The sequence below is a fragment of the Chaetura pelagica genome, unplaced genomic scaffold (assembly GCF_000747805.2).
Source record: "Chaetura pelagica isolate M959 unplaced genomic scaffold, ChaPel_1.0 scaffold82, whole genome shotgun sequence".
NCBI lineage: Eukaryota > Metazoa > Chordata > Aves > Apodiformes > Apodidae > Chaetura > Chaetura pelagica.
Genome location: NW_009952990.1, coordinates 3,214,256 through 3,234,742, shown reverse-complemented (window position 1 = coordinate 3,234,742; position 20,487 = coordinate 3,214,256). Strand labels below are relative to the sequence as shown.

Here is a 20,487-nt window from a genome sequence, read left to right as displayed (position 1 = left end):
TCCCTTCAGATGCTGGGCACCCCACACTCATGCAACATCAGACAGAGCCTGAACAGATTTTTCCCGTGGCGTGCTGTGCAGAGCAGATGCTGTTCATGGAGAGAAAACTCTCTTTTGGTCATTTCAGCTACTATAAACTCCTCTTATTCTGTCTTATTAAAGCAGTTACTTTATTAAGCTGCCTGTAGTCAAGCCTTTCTTACTAAGATCAGAAAGAGCCCTGCACCAGCCCTCACTCTCTCCTACCTCACCCCCGCCCCTCCTTCCTCCGGGCCTATCATCCTCTTATCCTAAACTCTGCGAGGGCTAAAAATGGGAGCAAAACAAAGTTACTGCATATTGCTTCACCCCCAGTTGACAAGTATTGAGGTTACACAGGGAAAAAGTTCCTTGGAGAGTCTGGAAATACAGCCCAGGCAGAGCAGCTGGAACAACAGAGAACTTACACTTGGCTGTGTTGATCCATATTTCACCCAGACATTCACCAGAGCAGGACATGAACCTCAATGGAAAACAGTGGCCATGTGAATTTCCAATACATATGAGCAATTATGCCTTATAAATGTGAAAAATAGATCTCAAAGCAGCAATAAACTAGCCAGAATGGTACAAAAAGACTGGTAAAATAGACTTCCCAGTTTTTTAAAAGCTCTTAAGAGGGTACCAACTTTGAAGATGTAGGGACAAAGAAAAAATATTTCAGAGAAGTACAAAGAAAAAATATATTGTACTCTAACATGAAAAAAAAAAATACAAAACTGTACACAATTTTAAAAATATTACTTATAATGAGAAATTATTTTACAGACAATTTACCCCAAAATTTAGGGTAATCATAACAAAGTAGCAATACATTTTGGTATTAGTTTGATTTGTAGGCTGCTTAATGTTACGTGATGAATAATGGATGGTTACACAAGAATGAGTTGGAACACACCAGGATGACCAGCTTGTGTGATTCCCAAAGGCAAAAAGCCCACTTGCTTCAGATTACACTATGAAATCATCACTATTTTCTCTCTCCCCGTCCTTCTTTCCAACTCCATTTTTCAAAATTACATGGGTCCAAACACTGCTTTTTTATCGACATGACTGGCAGGTTTGCTGGCAGCTTCCTGGGCAGAATTTTGCCATGATAGTAGGAGGCAAGTTTTGCTGCCAAGGAGAATCTTCTACACAAGGAGCCTATTATAGTCGCAAGCAGCTTCATACAAAGATTTCCAGCCAATTACAGGCAGGAAAGAAATGTGTCTCCCAACCACAAAGAACCACTGTAGCCTTTCTAATTTTAGTGGCATTGCTATGTGAACAAGCTTCACACCCTTCATTTCATCCCTCTGAGTCATGCAGCAAAGCAAGGATTCACAATTTGTTCCAGCTGGATGCAGTGTGATAGCCTGAATAAATGGATTTATGTGAATGAATCATGAGGATTCAAGACATGAGATCCACACTCCTATCTGCACTCCTGGAGAGGGGGGAGCCTACACTAGAACGTGCCTAAGCTTGCATGAGAACAGCAGCTTCAGCCTTTTTTTTGCTATTGGCATTGTGGAGAACCAGACAGACAATCCTCTCAACATCTGCTCCAGCCATTGTCTCTACCTGCCCCATGCCAACAGATGCAGAGAGCAAGTATGGGGGCAGTACCTGTTCCAACAAGGGCCACAGACTAACTTGTTAAGCAGCTACTTTGACTTCTTCCGAGATGCCCTCACAGAGGACTTCATAGCAGCTGGTGAGATGATCCTGGCCCTTTTAACCTTTTTGCATTCCACATACAAACTAGGACAAATAAACACATAATTACAGACCACAGTTATACTGCTATATTTAACATGCCCAGGACCTTTCTCTGGCACGGAGGTTAACCAGTGTGAAAGAGCTCACATTAAGCTCTCCCAGCCTCTAAAACAGCACGGCTGCATGCAAACAGCCTTGTGGAAATGGCCCTTGGACCAAGCTAGTTCCTGAAATGTGCCCAGAGATTGCTGAGAAAATGCTGCTTAGCCAAGACCAAATTCACACTAGGGGATCATTCTAACAATTTAATTGTGCAGATGATCGCTGTCCCATGTCTAGAAAAATTAGCCAGTACTGTTCAATTTATTAGTATTGACATAGCCATAAGTTTCTTGTTGCTTTATTGCTAATTCAATTTTGCAAAGCACCAAGTATATCTGGCCCTGATCCAAGAAAGCATTTTAATAAAAATGCCTTCTCCAATAAAAAACCTCACACAATTCAATGCTACCCCTGCTCTTGAATGGAACACCCAGACCAACCCCAGATCACTCTGAATTCAGGAAATGTTATTACAAGTAGGAGAACCTGTCATTTAAAAAAGCAGCCAAAATTTTTACACTTCACCACAGGTAAGGAAGATTCAGAGCTTTCCTTGCATCTCTTGTTTCAGGAATTTTAGCTTTCCAGATTCACTGCTCAGTGCAGTTCATTGTACACTCACTACTGCTGGACCAGGACAGAAGGCTTCTTGTGTTTGGGCACTGCCACTCATGAGTCTCTGTGTATGTGCTGGGTGACCACCCTTCCTTTTTGCTTCAGTCCTGTCCTGGGCACATGGCATCTGACTGACAACTCTGTGTAGAAATGTAGCATCAAGATGCTCCTGTCCTAGACCGCTGCAGATTTTTCCTACAGGCACACCACTGGTTTTGTATCAACTTCCTCAAGGCCTCAACATCACAGTAAGTTGGATTAATCAGTATTTAAGAAAACATTATAAGAGAGGCAAACACATACACAGGTTTTGCAGACATTCCAAAACCAATGTTTTCTCTTCACTAATCTAAAATAATTACACATGTAACATATGTATGCATATATACATGTGTACGCATGCAAACAGATCCATGCAGTGTGACATTAACAGAATCTTAACCCAGAGTTCTTTGCTATCACTGACTATTCTTTGGAATAAAACAACCTTTGAGTTACACAGAGGTCATTCCTCTTACTTGCTTTTCACAGCCTCTATCAGCTACTGAAAGATTCTTCACTTTTTCCCTTCAATTACATGTCCTGACTTTAAATCTGTGTTGTTAGGTGATCTAATCCTTCCCTTTACCCTCCAGAAGATGTACTTCCTTCCACAATTATTGTGGGCCTTGAATTCAGATTTGAATGCTTGCTTTTCTGCTCACTGGGGATCACTTTGACAAGGACACACTTATTTAAATGGATGACCATCAAATTTTGACACTCCTTTACTGTTACCTCTTCCTCAGATGCAAGATTCTTTCTTGTTGCCTGCTGCCATGAATCCTCAACATCAAACAGAATTTATAAACTGTAGACAAACTTCCTTTGATTATCATAACAGCCTAAGGAGAATGTAATTAAAATCACTGGAGACATCTCTAAGGAAGATTATACTCCTATAGACAAGTATTTTAATTGGAGACTAACAGAACCACAGCAAAAGCCAGGGCTGCTTCATTCCGCTGTTGTATTCTTCAACTAATGGATAAATAATAGATGGTATTTCATAGTTATTAGGTTAATGCAGCAGGCTTGTTTACCAGTTAATGAGCTAAAGAACAGCTCATGGTCAAGCTGAAGCTTATAAGAAAGTACCACACACATTGTGACCACCCTATGACAAGAAATTACACAGCATTGTATTTGCAGGCAAAGCTTGGTGATACATTCTGTGTTGATTCTAAGGCCCTCAGGTTATAGGCCACATATCCAAAGAATGTGGGCATCCATTTCTAGGAATGAGTTAATTTTTGCACACTATATTTACTAAAATGTAAGTCACCTTTAATTAGTTTTCATAAATTGTCACATTTAAGATAAATGAGGTTTGAGCCTCAGTTAAGATGCAATTTAAAAATATATTGGATGGATTTTGCAGGTGTTGAAGGGGGTTTATCTCCTAGAACAGCAGTTAGGATAAAGCAACTTGATTAATTCATTCAGTAAAACTGCTTTTAGCACTGGGTGATTTAACCCGTGCTAGTACTTTATGCAATTTAATTGTACATTTATTTTCAATTATTTTCTTAGTGTCACTCCAGTGCTTCCTGCAGTACCTCTTGCATATTTTAAACACTTCCTCCTTCAGTCATCTGCAGCTTTAAAATATTTGTAACTGTTGCTATACCTGACAATAGGCACTACTTTCTTGAGAAATACATGCTCAGTTTTTTATCAGCTACAGTGAGACAAGAAGGTAAATACTGGAATACAAAGTTAAATTATATGTAATTTTAGGTCATATATATTCAAATAAAACCTGCAAGAGCACTTTTGCAGCTTTAAGAGTTGCATCTGCATATAAGCCACTATTTCCTCTAGGTCTAGCTCTCTTTTATAGCTTTCAATAGCTGCATTTCAAATTCTGTTTTCATTAGTGAACATGCCATTATTTGAAAAGAGAATTGCTACTTATATATCACAAAAGTATACCCTTCTCTATCAGTTACTGAAACAAAAAAATCATGCTTTTAACAAATTTGAGTCAGATCTGTTTAGATTTATTAAAAGAATATGCCAAGAATATACCATCGATACATTGGCTCATACAATAGGAGCCTGAATATAAGTATAGTGGAACATAACCAATTGAATGCATTTCTTCAGAAAAGAGCCATAAAATCCCCTGTAAAAGAAGTGATTATAAATCACTATATAAATATTCAAAGTCCTTTCTTTTTTTTTTTTTTTTCAATATGCTCATAAATGAAGCATTTCCAAGGCAATAAAACTACCTGTAGGAAAGCAGATCGGAACGTTACAATGGAATTCTATGCCAGGTGACTACTTGCTTTATTATACATACACTCATATGTAGTAGATTGAGACACCAAAGTGTTCTTAGAGAGTTTAATTCCAGCTAAATTCATTAGAGTGCTTTGGTGCCAAGAATGATCTCTCCTCTCTTAGATACCACCAAGACCACAATGAATATGGTCCTTCCCAGGCCAGTAGGATTGGAACAGTTTCTTGAAACTGTGGTGCCTGACACCAAGTCAGAGATTAGAGACAGCATCATTATCTCCCACTGCAGATAGCTAGGCTCTATAAAGAACCTGTGTACTAAGGATCCCATTGAAAACAGACTGTGTTCTCACTATTAACAACTGTACCACAGAGTAGCCATGTAAAAGAAAAAAAATTGCCAGGACACATCCAGCTTCTGTGCACTTGACTTCACTACTGGATGTAAGGAAAAAAGAATCTCTTGTGACTCGTTATCTTTTTTTAGCCAAAGCAACACAATATTTTTCCATTCAACTATAGCCATTCCTTTAAGGAAAAAAAAATAATCATAAAAAATTAAATACCTTAAGAGGAAGAACTTCTTTATTAATACCATAGAAGTAAGCCATTGCTTGTGTCCATGAGCAAAGACCTGCTACATTTCCACACACTTTCTTAGCAGTCTCAAGATTATAATCCTCCATATCCAAATAAGGCTCTAAAAGCTCCACAGTTTCTCCTGTAATTGAGTCCTAGTCAATGGAATGGAAAAATTATTTTTAATGGATTTTAGAATAAAGTCTGCTTCATAGAAACACTTTATTTTTCAAAAACATGATGCTACCACTTTACAGAAGAAATTAACAAAACAATACTGTTGCCTTTCACTCTTAGAAATGAGAAAAGATCTGTTGTTTTTTGTGAACTCAAACGAAAATACCTCCTACATCTATTGCAACAGATTGACTTAGGTTTGCATTTAATATTCATATTTGTCCCATAAGATTTACAAACATTACTTGTGCTCACAGCTCCATGAAAACTTTGAAGTTACTGCTACTACAGCACTGTACCTTCTTTCCGCTCCCCCTCAACCAGATGTTCTTGTTCCCTCTTTAATACCACCACCAATGCTCACTGAGCTAGTTGGAAGCTAGTATGAGACAAATCTAAGTCAGCAAACTAGCAATTAGTTTTACTCTAGGCAAGTTCCCTGAACAAGCTCACCGTGGCACCACACAGGCACCAGAATGGACAAAGCTAAGGGAGTCAAATATGCAGCTTTAGGAAGGAATAGAATGAAACTGCAAGCCACTCACTTCACTAAAGCTAACCCTTTTCCTTAAGTGTAAGAGTAATTTCTTTCAGCTGTTCACTTTATTATTCTAATCTCAGATTTTTTTTTCCCCCCTTCACAATCTGTTGAGAACATGAGAAGCCAGATCTTTGATGATGGTGGTTAATCTATAATTAAGTGTTAGAAGAAAACTGAATTCATCTCCTTAAGCAATGGAGAGAGAACAGCTTATACAGGGTAACAATGGTTGCTTAACAACAGAGGCATTAAGAGTCTTCCCTTTTTTTGGCAATGTATTAATGTCTTTCTTTTAATGCATCTAAAAATCATCCTCCATTCACACTGTCAAGTGATATACCCTTTTCCTGCTTTTCTGCATAGCAGAAAAGTCTGCCTTGTCTGATCCCTAGCTACTAAAATAACAACATTCATTACACTATTGCTAAGATAAGACATGGTGATGTTTTCACTATGAGCACTTGCTAAAATGTACAGTAGTGCTGAAAAAACATTTTGACTTTTTCATTCTCTCACACAAAATTATGAGCTAGAAAGTTGTCAAAGGTGAAGGAAAGACCAATCAGCAGTGGTCTGAATCTCTTTTCAAGAGCTTGAAAAATGACATGCCGTGACAGCCTTCTAAGTAACAAATTTTAAACCCAAGGAACTATTTCATCCAGTAATCTTCCTTGCTTTAAAAACTTAGGAAAGAAACAAAATCTCACAAACAAGTAAGTAGTGTAGATGACACCATGACAAGATGAGCTTTCTTCTCATGTATACTCATCCTTAGAAACAAAAAATGAGGCAGGAAGTCGGCATGCAAAGGGCCTCATCAGATACAGAAGTAGTCTAGTGCTCTTCAGCACATTCATCAGTATCACTTCCTGCCAGAACTCAGTCTCACAGACTGTTCTGAGTCCTCTGAGTAAAGTTAAATGTGTTGCAAACTGCCAGCAGGGACACATACACTGTTAGCAAGTGCCAAAACTGGAAGCCTCATTAGAGCTAAGCTTGAGTCAGGAGTGCATAATTAGTCCCCAATTTTTTTAAACTCATTTCCTCTTTCTATTTAGCAAAGATAGGACTTGGAAAGGTGGCCAGACAGAAAAGCCCCACGAAGTGACTGTCCACAGAGGCAGTTCAAGTGTCCACATGGTGCCCTGTCAATATTGCTGGCTCACTGGGAGAAACAGCTCCTGGGGATAGTGAGAATCATAGTTTCCAGCCTCATCTGCACAATGAAAACACTCCAGTAGCTTGGAAAAGGCATCAGTAAAATGCACAGATGAAGCAGATTTAAAAAATCAGTGTACAATTTAAAAAGTATGTTCTGCAATAGTTCAGAAAACCTAGGTTTTGCAAAAACCTGCCAGGTTTTCTGGATTTTAAACTTGGGGGGCTGTGATTCTGCCATTCCGCAGTCCAGCCTAGCTCTTTTTCTGCTCTATTTTCCAGTTCCCTGTGACATTTCTGTGTTCCCTGCAGAGAAATTTCCCTTGACTCACAGCCCAGTGAATCTTGCTGTAAACAAGACAAACTTCTGACCTGACACAAAGAAAGACCTGTGTTTGCTTTTATATTTTTGTTATAGTTGATATTAAGGTTCTCAGTTCTTTCTCATTTCACTACTTTTCCACTGAAAGAACCCTGAAAGTTCCCCAAAAGTATCAATGTTTTTTCTGACAGGAACCCAATTTTCTTCAGTACTTCCTCCTAGCTCCCCAACAAAACAATTCTGGACACAAGAGTTCTGGAGTCCCTTATGTACAAACAGGCCTGGTAGCACTGGAAATGGTGGGACATTTGAAAAATCAAATTAGTCCTTCCAAGGCAAATTCCCACTGAGCAGCAGGAACTACCTGAGTAAAGATAACACTAAGCTTCTCTGATCTAGTGCTTAGGATATTTGTGTCTGCCACCAAAGCCATGTTACCCAGGAGAAAGATTACTGAAATAATGAATCATGAAAATGGAGATAAATGCGGTCATGAAGTTACCTACAACTCTAGATACACAAAAGCCTCATCTGTTTCAAACTACCTTTGAAGGTAGAAGACACTTTCACATTATCTCTACAGATAGTTATAGGAGTAATAACACCCTTACTAACTTTTTACCTTCTGGAAAGTAAGCAACATGCTGAGAAATCCTGAATTATTCATTAGCTTCAGAGCTTCAGTCCATGACAGCTTCACGCACTGACGTTCTTGATCCGGTGTTACCAAGTCTATTTTTCATTGGAATAAAAGCAGCACACAATCCATAATCCGCATAATCAAATGGGGAGGTTTCCCTAGTTTGCGAACAGTTGCGATATCAGAAGGTTTTATTGTCTGAAAAAACTGAAAGAGAAAATCATCCGTTTATTTTAGCAACTTCCTGATGGCAGCAGAGATGGTTTTGGGGAGGACTGTGTATGTAACGCAAACGCCACCGTTTTGTAGGTAAGCCAGAAACAGTACTGCAAAGAGTCCTCAAAGGCAGTCCCATTCAATGACTGCTTTATTAACTGGGGCAGAGGAAGTACTACTCACCTCACCTCTCCACTGCCTCATTTTTCAGGTGTTGTGCTCTTTTTTTCTACAAGGATTAACAGATCAGTGCTAGTCCTTACAATAGTACTTTTTTCAGATCAGAAGCATAAGCTGCATTATTACAAATAACCACTATTAACTACATGCATGTTCAGAATATCTTTGGTTCTGACCTGCAGGGCTGCCTCAGCTTCTTCCAAGGCAGGTCTTGCAGCTTCAAGCTTATTTTCTGCTGCTGCTTTATCAGTAGCAATGTCATCCACAATGGCCTGAGCCTTGTCTTTCACCTTTTGCACCTGCATTTTCACCTTTTCGGCAGCTTGGGCTTTCATGGTTACTTCCAATAAAACTTCATCAGCTTTTTTTGAAGCCACAGCTAAATCTTTCTCTTTCATCATCAATTCTTTGGAGAGTTGGTTTACTGAAACCTCAGCTTCCATCAGTTTTGCAAGACCTGTGTTGAAAAAATTCAATTTTAGCTATAGGAAAACCTATTTAGAGTGACATGTCAGTGGAGCAATCTGTCAGTCACTCAGATTCATGGTCAGGAACCCCAGGGAGAGATTCTGGGTTTTGAACACCAAAATTAAGCAGAAACAATATCCATTTGCTATTTAAAGCTTTGTCTTTTTTTTTTTTTTTTTTTAATGGGTAAGAGTCTTCAGAATCTGTCACACTTGATCACTTCTTATGTATGAGAGGGACACTAAATATTAAACATACATATTGAAAAGCGTTAGCATTGTGAATGGCACTCTTAAGAATCATGTGGGCAATTTCAGAAATCCATGAGACCATAAGAAGTACCAGAGTGTACTCTCTGTATAAAACACAGAGGAGGAATCTGACATCCTGAGAAATGCAAGTGAAGTCACAAGGTAACTAGGCTGAGATGTTAAATTCAACATTGAATGAATATCCAGATGAGGGTAGAGTAAAAGAAACTAAAAATTCTTGGGCAATGCAATGTTTCAAAAAATTTATCAAACTATGAGAAAGTCACCAAGAAAAACTGTAAGTATAAAAATCGATACATAGGAATGCATGCATCTACATGTAAATGCATCATGTACATCTTTCTAACCCTCAAAAAAAGCCTGTGTTCCTTCCAGGCACCCAGCCATACTCTGTCTATGGAGATACATGTCCATAGGTCAGTTCTGCAACAGGCAATAGCAGGAGAAGAAACAGTTTAAATTCACATTCACCTCCAAGCAGCATTCAGTTTCAAAAACTGTTTATTTACTGTGCGTGATCTTAGGCAATGCAATATATGGAAATTTTATATTTGCCATATAACTTTCTTTAAAATATTCCTCAGAATGACTGAATCTGACCAGTGAAGTCACTTTCTCTCAAATTTATTTTTAGCACATTTGAACGTGAAAACTAGGAGCTCACTATTTCCTTGGCACATGTACATGTACACATATCACAGCAGGAGTTTCAAGTAATTTCACTGCTAACTAATACTACGTTAAAAACTCATCTTCAAGCTGCATATTCCAAAAAGTTGAATGAAAAAAAACAAACCTCCACATATTTCATAATCACAAGCACAGATGGAAACATGTAAGTCTGCTTCCAAAGGAAAGTGAGCTCACAAGTTAAATCCATACTTTTACACTCTTTACTCAAATTCCTGTCACCTATTAAAACAAAACAAAACAAAAAACCACACAAAAAAACCCCAAACAAACAAAAAAACAGAAATAAAAGTCAAACAGATTTTACAGTACCTGTTCTCATGCGTTCAGACAAACTTCCAACACTGGCAAATTTCTCTTTGTAAATTGATTTGTAGCCTCCAATGAAGGACAGGTAAGATTTTGGAGTCACAAAAGTTCGTCGCCTGTATCGTTCAAAGTATTCAACACATTTTTCAGCTACAATATCTTGAAATGTTCCCATGGTGCTAACAACACTCTGCTTCACTTCATCTGTGCACTCAATATGGTAGGAAACTAAAAAATGCTGTGCAACTGCTACGAGAGCATCTTTAGGCCAGCGCTGGAACCAGTCCATGGTACAGCCTGAAATCAGACCTGGAAACTTGAGTGCACGAGTTCTGAATTTTTCCCCAACAGGAGAAAAGCAAAGAACAACATGCAGGTTATTACGAACTCGAGCAAGAAAGTAATTATAAAGATTTTCACTAGTGGCAGCATGCCTTGGATACTCCTTCTTCATTGCAGGTATCAGGTCTTGTGTGATTTCACCTATTTCATCTCGTGCAAAAAGATTTGAGACTTCACCTGAAGCCAAAATGTTGTTCATGTACTCAAGAAAGGATTCATCTCTGATTTCATTGTCTGTGAATATAAAGACAACGCCCTTTCCTTTTTGCCCAGCGGTGCGGTACAAGATTTTCAGATCATCCAAAAGGTTACTGGTGGCATATGTTCTGGGATAGAAAAGGATAAAAGAAAGAGAGAACAAAAATTCCAGATCATTTTAGGAAATATCTGGAAAGATCTGGCTCAGATTCCTTAATGCAATAAAAAAATCTACGTAAGAAAATACCATATCTCCTGCTTCATTTTTTCAGTTTGCTTCTTCAACATTTTTCCAACTGAATGATCAGTACCAAAAATCACAAGAAAGGAAATGAAATCAACAGAATAAAATGCTGGAAGAAAAGATGCTAAGAGCAGTACTTTGTCTAAGTTAATTATGCTGCTTTGCCTCCCTACATTCTGCAGACGTAAACTCTGTTAGAAGTGAAGGTTAGTACAGCAGGATTAAGTTGCCAATTCAGCTTTGATACCTGTAATCATTAAGTAAATAGAGGTGGATTATCTTTTGAAGATACTGAAAGCAGGTTAAAGAAAATCATTAAGAGACAAGAATAAGCAAGACTGAGGGTTTATTGTGTTATTTTGTTTTAACTGAGATCAAGTTCCAAAATAGATGTTTCAACATTACCACTTGGGCTGATTAATTCTCCTGCAAATAGAGACCATTACCGTTTTTTTAATGTACACCTCTTACAGCTGGTGCATACTGGTGAGGTTCAGGTGAAGTCCATGGACATTCAACAACAGATTTCATACTATACAATATCAAATTAAGTAAAATAAGGTTAATAAAATGGCAGATATTGTCCCTTATGTTATTTGCCAATTAAGCTGAAGTTAAGAACTTCTTTTCTTTGAAACCAGTTTCCTGTTTCTAAGAGTTGAAGTATGTTCAAAGTCATAAGCAATACTATCAATACTCAGGTCCCATTCTTCAGTATTTTAAAACAATACGCTATTTCGAAATTAATTATGCCCTATAGAACATCTCCCAGTTCTAATCCAGTTCCATCTTACCATTGCTGAATAAATATCCCTAATGCAAGCACTGAAGAACTTGTAAAACAATCTAATTCCTCAGTTTGCATGTGTCTGCTGCAGTTCTTACAGTGATTTGTGGTGTTAGGATACAAACATAAGAATTTCTCTGCTGAGTCAAAACCATAGAATCGTCTAGGCTGGAAAAGACCCTTAACATCATCAAGTCCAACCAACTACTATCCAGCCAGAATAGCAGGCTACCTAGGAAGGTTTCTCAGCATGTTGAGCAGTTTGCAGAGTGAAATACACACTGTCAGCTGTCAGTTCTTACCCCCTGTAAACCCTATGTCAAAGGAGAAACGGAGAAGACAGGAGTTACTCCCAGTCACTTCAGATTTTTAAAAATTTCTAAATTCCAGCACTATGCTCTTAAGTCATTGATAGCAGGCGTAATAAGACAGTCTTGGTTCATAAGCCTCTATATAAAATGTTACTATTTCCCTTGACCATCAGCATTTGCCCACTACGCAGAACAGATCACATTATTACATATTATCTGTAGTGCAAAATGGTATTTTAGTGGGACTTCACAAGGGTGCATTGCAGACTCAAATGCTGAAGGAAAGACAGATCTCTTGTCAATAGCATAAAGGCAGCAAATCATAGACCTGGCATCTGTCATGTATAGATTGTGCATTTGAGCAGATGCTTTTGATTGAAAACGCAGTTTACAATGAGGGATAAAATGTTTGACAGACTTGCATTTCTTTAAGTTGACTATGAGATGTTTATTTCTACAGCAAATTAAAGAGCTAATATCTATGTACACTGCATTGTGTTACCTTGTTAAAGTAATCTGATAGCTCTCATATCCAGCAATATATGATGCTAGTCTGGTCAGACTCTGTTTTCCAGATCCACCCACACCCACCAACAATGCATTTCCTCGCGGCGTACGAATAATCCGTGATATTTTAATCAAATGGATGATTGCATCCTGGGTATTGAGACAAAAGGGATGAAAGCATGTAAAAATAACAATGTATATTCAGCTAGAAGCACACCACTAGGTAACTGCCTCTTAACAGCTACGTGACTTCTCTGGAGCCTATGCCAAAAACTCAGTCCTGTACTCATAAAACCCCAAAAACATATCCCCCTGCCTTTAGTGGATGTCAGACCTAGCCCAAAAGACATGTCCTTGTATCAGGCTCATATCAAGCAATGCCATATGCAGTGTTTGTACTTAGCAGAGCTGAGGACATGTCCCTTAGGGACTGTAGGAAAAGTATAAAGTATGTGGATTAACACTCTGGCCCATCCTTTCAGTTTAGCTATATAAAGTACACTACAGACATTTCTTATTTCACTTCTGTATTTATCTTAGTGCAAAAATTAATTTGAAATGCCCCAAAAATCTACCAAATCACCCAGTTTAAAGCCGAAGAAAGCATCATGGATCAAGAGACCTTTGAGAAGGAGATAACTTTCAGAGATGCAAGATGACATTCACACTGTAGAAACAAATTAACTGAAAGAGAAGATGGGGTACTGCAAATAGATAGAATAATTTGAGAAAACAAAGACAGATGAGAGACAGCAGCATGGTTTTATAGAGCATTTGTAAGGCTCAGTGGATACAGGGCTAGACATTCTGAGCTATCTCCAAAATGATTTTATAGAAACACACAAGATCCATGCATCAGCAAGTGCAAAAGACCTGCCATTTTCTGTATTAGTATAATTAAAGGCACTAATACCTTGAAAAATACCAAATCCATCTTTGATCCTCTGATGGTTTCATTGTACTGTTGCATGAACATTTGTAATCTTTCAGCCAAATAAACCAAAGATGGGGTAGGCTCATAAATTTTAGGAGCCTTCAACTCTGCATCATCAGGCTCATCTCCAGTAGCTTCTGGGGCATCGCGCAAGAAATCCACAAAGAATGATTCTGTTGACTCATCTCCAAATAGATCTTGACCATGTTCTGCAGAGGCAATCTACAACAATACATTAAGGATTGCTTCAGTAATTCGACATTTCATGGACCTCTTTCTGTGGAAAATACTAGAAAACTATTTACCTACCTTTTTCATCACATCTTCAAACCATTCTTTATCACTTTGGCTGATGAACCTGTCTGCAATAACACGTCTGCATTCATGCTGGAACAAGGCTACCAAAACACTGATGCTCTGGCAAACTTCAGAAGTAACTGCAAGCATTCCTTGCCAAATACGACTGAGGTCCCGTAAATTAAAGATGTAATGAAATTTAGCTGGAGTTGGTAACATCTAGAAAATAATCATAAGCTACATTCAAATAACTACTGTATTTTCTATCTAGTATGATATGAATATGGAAGTTTTCACAAACTACAAAATCCACATTGCATTAAAGCAGAAATACAGGCCTGGCATTTAAGGGGCAATGATAAAAATGAAGACATTACAGTAGCAACAACAAGTCCTTTAATTTCACATAGATTTCACTAAAATTCCATTGAATCTTTCAAGCTCCAGGAACATGGACTGAAGAGTAGCCAAGGCAGGTTAGCTAACGATGGCATTAAAGACCACAGTAAAAATGTCAGCATTGCTTAACCTGTGGTGTTGCTTCTGGCCTTTCCTCCAGACCATTTCTGTTTCTCTCCTGTGTCCTTTGCACGAAGATGTGAGGAAAAGCTCATGAGGAAAAGGAAAAGCAGATGAGTAAAAGCAAAGAGAGCAGAAAAATGAGAAAAGGTCTGAAAAAAATTAACAACTTAGCAATTTTCACTACATTTTCACTATAGACAGTTAATTAGAAGTAATGATTTCTGTTGAATATACTGGTCAATAGTTGGCTGATCAATAGCTTCACTAGAACTCTTTATTTCTCTGTATAAGCCAAATTTATGTTTACCCTTGAGATGACTGAGAATTTCTGACCAACCTTTTTTGGACAGGAAAATATAATTTATAAGATCCCTGTCAATCCCTCTTTCCTTCACTCTCCACCACTTTTTTCACTAGAAGATTAAATTTTGCACACATTTCGATGCTGTAATTTTACCATAACCTTTCAAATTTCATTTTACACATACATTTTATTTTCTATTTCAGAGCAACATTTGCTTAGGAATTTCAGTTAAATGTTTTTTAAATCTGTTTGAAATGGAAGAAGTAAATATTTAGAATTTACTAAATGCCAGATTTCATTTCTTTTAAACTGATGCCCTCCCTGACAAATCTGACTTCCTTCCTCTAACTCAGATCTTTAAAGTGTCTCACAATCCCAAATATCTTTACAGAAGATTCCTATCTAATTTTTAATTTATGGTTCCTTATGCCCTTGACATTTTCTCAACCAGAAGACCACTAAATCTTCCTATCAGCTATGCTTACTATATTATACTTACATAATTTATTTTTTTATTAGCCATAGAAGGCACTGCATATAATCACGTTTGATTCAGCTAACTGGGTGCTGATAGCAACAAATTCAGAACAGAGGCATCGGCCAGCAGTTATGGATACAGGTCACAGCTTCACAATATGAACTGTGACCACACGTGGCCTGTACAAAAGACCTGGGTCTTGTTACTTTGTCATGGTACAGGTGTTTCAAAGGCTTCTCGACAGACATAGTTTTACCTTGGCTTTTGTTGTTTGCCAAACCTTTCGAGCTGTAGATACTAACGCTGAAGCCAGTTTACATATTTCTGTAGGCTGTGTTCACAGAAATAGCCTTCTGCTATTGTTCGAAATATTTTGTCAACAGAGGAACTGGAGGGCAGTGTGCAGTTGTAGATGGTGAACTGGCGTTTCAGGCGCTGCGGGATGTCATTCCAACCTCCTCCAGGGTGAATCATTGCAGCTACAAACTGGGTGTCGACTACATTGGTGAATTCTCCTGGCTTCTCCAAATTGTAGAAACCTTTCTGTTCCATCAGCTGTCTTACAATCTCATTGGTGATCTAGTTATCACCAAAATAAAAGAGAAACAGAGTGGGTAAGTATTTCAGAGTTCTCAACTTTAAGAAAAGGAAAGAAGAAATCTCCAGTATAATAAGCTGGTAGACAGAAAGACATCTCTTATTTTTCTTAATTTCAGTTACACGTCTAGACACTTTAGCAATTTATAAAGTCGTGTGACATGGCATTAAGCTTTCTGATGCAGTGCATTGGCTGCATATAAGCTTCATGTGCTAAGTAGTTGTGGACTTCAGATCACATTCAATTGTATTTCCATAATATAAGTGTAAGAAAATTCAGCATTTTAAAGTTTCATACCAGATCATATATTCAGATTGCCACAGGTGCTCAGATGGTGACAAAGAATGGTTAGTTTAGCCCAAAATATAGTCATACATTCACTTGTATAGAGGCAGTGAGTGAAGAGGACTATAGAGCTACAATGAGAGCAAGAAAATTACTTTTTCTCAGTAGTATTTTTTTTTAAGTCAGATTTTCAGAGTATAGGCTTCTAAGTATTCATTCATCAATATCCCAAGACATGTCACTAGTCTGGATGTCAACTGTGACACTAGATTTCATCTAATAATAACTGTACTTTAAAGTCCATAGAGGATGAAAGAAGGATCTAACTGCTTCTTGGATTCACACGCTTCCTTTTCTAGGTTGGTTCTTAGTACAGCTAATTTGGAAATTCTGCATGCTCTTTATGTAACCAAAGCAAAAGGCTTATAAGGCACAATGACTGCACCAAGTGGCTTGATGCTGACCCTAATATTTTGGGACTGACAGCTTACCACTCTTAGCAAAAACTGGCTTGGGGAAATTTCTTTTAGTAGGCACGCTGTGTCTGGTCCATATTATACTACATTTTCCATAAACTTTCTTATTTTCATAACTCACATATCAGCATTTGCCCCAGCAGCAATGGTAAGGCCACCAATTCCCAAGTATCAACATTTTATTTTTACCTGATCACCCCATTCATTAATCACAGGCATGTTTATGTCATCAATAAAGACAGTCATTTTCTTCCCTGCAGGAGGACCGTATGTGGTGCCCATTCTTTTACCTATGTAACTTTCTATGCTCCTCTGGAACATAATTGGCAGAGTTTCAGAAGAAAAGTTCAGGCATTTGGTCAAGTGAACACCAGGATCATACTTGCTTGTGTAATCCTGCAAGATAAACCAATTTTAAGTAAAGTGCACCAGTAACTCCAGATGAATTCAGTCAAAAGGAGATGCAGATTCTCAGTAGCCCTGTGAAACAAGACATCTACAAAACCTCAGCTCTGCTATTAACTTCAAAATGTCAAACAACCGTGTATTTAAAATAAGCATGCCATCTCCAACTTCTCAGTTAATTTTTTGCATAAAGCTCCTAAGCGTTAAGATTTACAAGCTTTTAACAGACTTCACAAAGTGTTACAAGTAGACGAGACCACTCAGGATGCAAATAAACATTGCATTAGTAATTGTTAAGGGGTTTCAGAAATGAAGCTGTTAGCAATGATGTATTACAACAGTCTGCAAGGAACTGTATCTTACAACAAAAGCAGTGAAAAGGAACAGTAATGTAAAATTAAACCCATCTACGTTGCATTTACTGATATTTAGCCTCTCTTAATGAAGAGGAATCCTTGGGTTTTATGAATGCATATAATTCCCACAGCTGCTCTGGATGCCCTAAAGCAACAAAATTCCACTGTTCATATTTAGTAAGGCTTTATAACAGAACTGGAAATAAAAAGAGGTAACCCTTGAGTCACATCAAGGTGTATAAATAAAGCATGGGAAATATTTTGTTTAGCAGGAGTACTGGGACATAGAAGTAGTATTAAAAATTCCAGACTTCCAACACTATTTTAAAAGATTCAATTCTTCTGCAATTATGACAAAGTTGAATATAATTTAAATTCTTATATTTATAACAGGGTTGACTAGAAATGTTCCCATTTTGGTACCACAGAAAAATAAGCCTATATCATTGCTGATTAAGTGCTCTACAGGCAACTCCCGTGAGACATACACTCTGTGTGATGACAGAAAAGAAGATACATTTAAGTAAGCCCCCTCAAACCAGTGTCATGGGTACAGGTGCTAGGTGGGGCAGCCCCTTGTGAGGACAGGGCTTCCCTGTGCCAGACACAGTGTCCTGGTTTGAGCCAGGATGAAGCCAATTTTTCTTTTTACTGATTTTTTTTCCTTCAGCAAGCTTTCTTGTAACTACCAACAGTGTGTTCTGCTGGGCTGATAAGACAGTGGAATGTTTTTCTAACTACTGAGGCTTCAAGGCTGCACCTGCACTCTGCTGGCTCAGACACTATGGGGAGATCTGTGACCCCCCCGTAGGAGGCTGAGTTAGATGGACAGCAAAATTGGCCAAAGATATTCCATTCCATATATCTACGTAAGCTCAAAAGAAGGAAGGTCAGAGATCACAGAAGACAACTTCCTTCCTTCTTCTTCTTCCCTTCTCTTCCGTCCATGGCCGGTGTCCAGGGAGGACTCTGTTCATCCATCACCGTCGACTCTTAGGCTTGATATCTCGTGACCCCCATAACTCTCTGCTTTCTCCAGCAGCAGCTCCGGGATTCCTCGGGACTCTTCCCAGTTCAGGGAAGTGCTGTGGGAGTTGCTGGGGTGGGGGGAGGCGAGAGGATTTTGCCCATACCTGAATTTATCTGTATATAATTGTATATATATTTTCTTGTATGATTCATTAGTGTTTTAATTAAAGCTGTGTAGTTTAGTTTTCAGTCCAGCCAAGTCTCTCTCTTTTTCTCTCTCTCCTTCCCTACCTGGGTGGGAGGGGGAGGGGATCGAGAGCATTGTTGTCGGACCTGAGTCAAACTGTGACACACAGCCAGTTCCAGCCACCTCCAACAGACTCACTGGAGCCCCTCAGCCTGTTGCAAGAAGGGGCAAAATGCTGCCTGGTAGCTGAGAGAGAGAAGTGAGAAAAAATGTGAGACACAGCCCCGTAGACACCAAGGTAAGAATGAAAGAAGGGGTGCTCCAGAAGAGATACCCCTGGGGCTTGTGCAGAAGACTGTGGTGATGCATATTGTCCCTCTGAAGCCAATGGAGGACAACATTGGAGCAGGTATCCACTCTGCAGTCCTTGGAGGTCCCTACACCAGGTGGATGTGCTCTGAAGGAAGCCATAGCACATAGAGAGCCCACGTTAGACAAGGCTCCTGACAGGAGATGAGGTCTTTGGAGAGGAGCCAATGAAGGAGAAGGTTTTCTGGCAAGAGCTACAGTCTGTGGGGGACCTACACTGGTGCAGTCTGCTCTTGCCCCATGGAGGACTGTCCCATGGAAAGGTCTCGTGCTGGAGTAGTTCATGAAGAACTGCAGCCATGGTAAGGACTCATGCTGGAGCAGCTGGTGAAGGTCCTTATGGAAGGGACCCCATGAGGGAGCAGGGAACAGTGTGAGGAGAAAGAAGCAGCAGAGAGAAGCTGTAATGGATTGGCTGCAGCCCCCATCCCCCTGAGCATGGTGGGAAGGGTTGGAGAAGTTGGGAATGAAGGAGCAAAGTTGAGCCTGGGAAGAAGGAATGGGTGAGGGGAGATTGTTTTGAGTATTGTCTTTTTTTTTCACCATCTTATACTACTTTTAATTAGCAATAAATTAGAAATAAATTTCCCCAGGTTGAGTCTGTTTTACCCTTGATGGTAATTGGTGAATGATCTCCCTTTTCTTCTCTAGACCCACATCCTGTTAAGCAGGGGGAGGGAACCAGTGGCTGGGTGGAGGTCTTCCAACCAGCCAAGGTCAGCCCACCATAACTATGAATGCATAACTATTAAAAAAATACTTAAATTTCATTCCTTACGGTGTTTCAGCATCTTTTACATGGTAACAGTAATATTCCTCAGTACATAAATCACAACTATCTTTGAAAAGGAAGAGGTTATTTAATGGGATTATTTTTTGTTAGTTAAACTGTCCAATTCCAGGTACAATTTTCAACTCTACCATGCAAGTTTCACATTAGATTCTGAGGGTTTTGCAATTCATGGGTTAATAGTACAGAGAGTAAATGTCTTAAAAACACTCTAAGTTCTTTATTTTTGTATATAATGACACCTTACTCATTGTTGAAAATTACTTTAGATTACTACCTAAAATGTGTTTACTTTTTCATAAAACCAGCTCTTATATCTGGAAATTTCTTTTTCATGAGGTGTAGTGAAACAGAATTCTACAGAAGGTGAAAGCAGAAGGGCAATAGTTGTAAAGGCAGTTAACTTTCACTTCTAACCTTAAATGTGATCAAATATCTACTGGCATTGTGCTCCCTTGTGTAAGAAAAATACTCTGCTCTATAGAATAGACACAGGGTAAGCAGCTCCCAAGAATCAGCTCCAGTTATTTTTAGGGACAGGAACAGCAGCTGAATGCTGGAGGTTGCCAGTATCTGGCCAAAATCCAGCATGCAAAATATCAAGACCACCACCCAGACCCCGCCTCCTCACTCTGCTAAAATAGTTCTCCAGCTGGTGCCAGGAGCAGAAGTCGGCATTACGTTGGCACGTATGTTGGCATCAACAGCTAAGCTGAAAAAGTAGTATTAATGGCTGCTGGCATCGGCGCAACTCACTTCATGTCAGGGCTCAGAAAGTACATAGCTGAGGGACACAAGATGGCTTCAGATTTTAAGAAAGTCAAAGGTCA

At 38.9% G+C, this 20,487-nt stretch overlaps 1 protein-coding gene across 1 annotated transcript in view; it reads right to left on the bottom strand.

Annotated features, from left to right (window-relative positions):
• LOC104387729 (dynein heavy chain 5, axonemal-like) overlaps nt 1–20,487 on the bottom strand; it is a 139,214-nt gene that overhangs the window by 54,915 nt on the left and 63,812 nt on the right. The window contains 10 exon segments of the mRNA XM_009996513.1: nt 5,313–5,480; nt 8,146–8,361; nt 8,736–9,016; nt 10,302–10,966; nt 12,683–12,837; nt 13,601–13,843; nt 13,931–14,137; nt 15,479–15,555; nt 15,558–15,801; nt 16,771–16,977. Coding sequence (XP_009994815.1) covers nt 5,313–5,480; nt 8,146–8,361; nt 8,736–9,016; nt 10,302–10,966; nt 12,683–12,837; nt 13,601–13,843; nt 13,931–14,137; nt 15,479–15,555; nt 15,558–15,801; nt 16,771–16,977 — 2,463 coding nt within the window.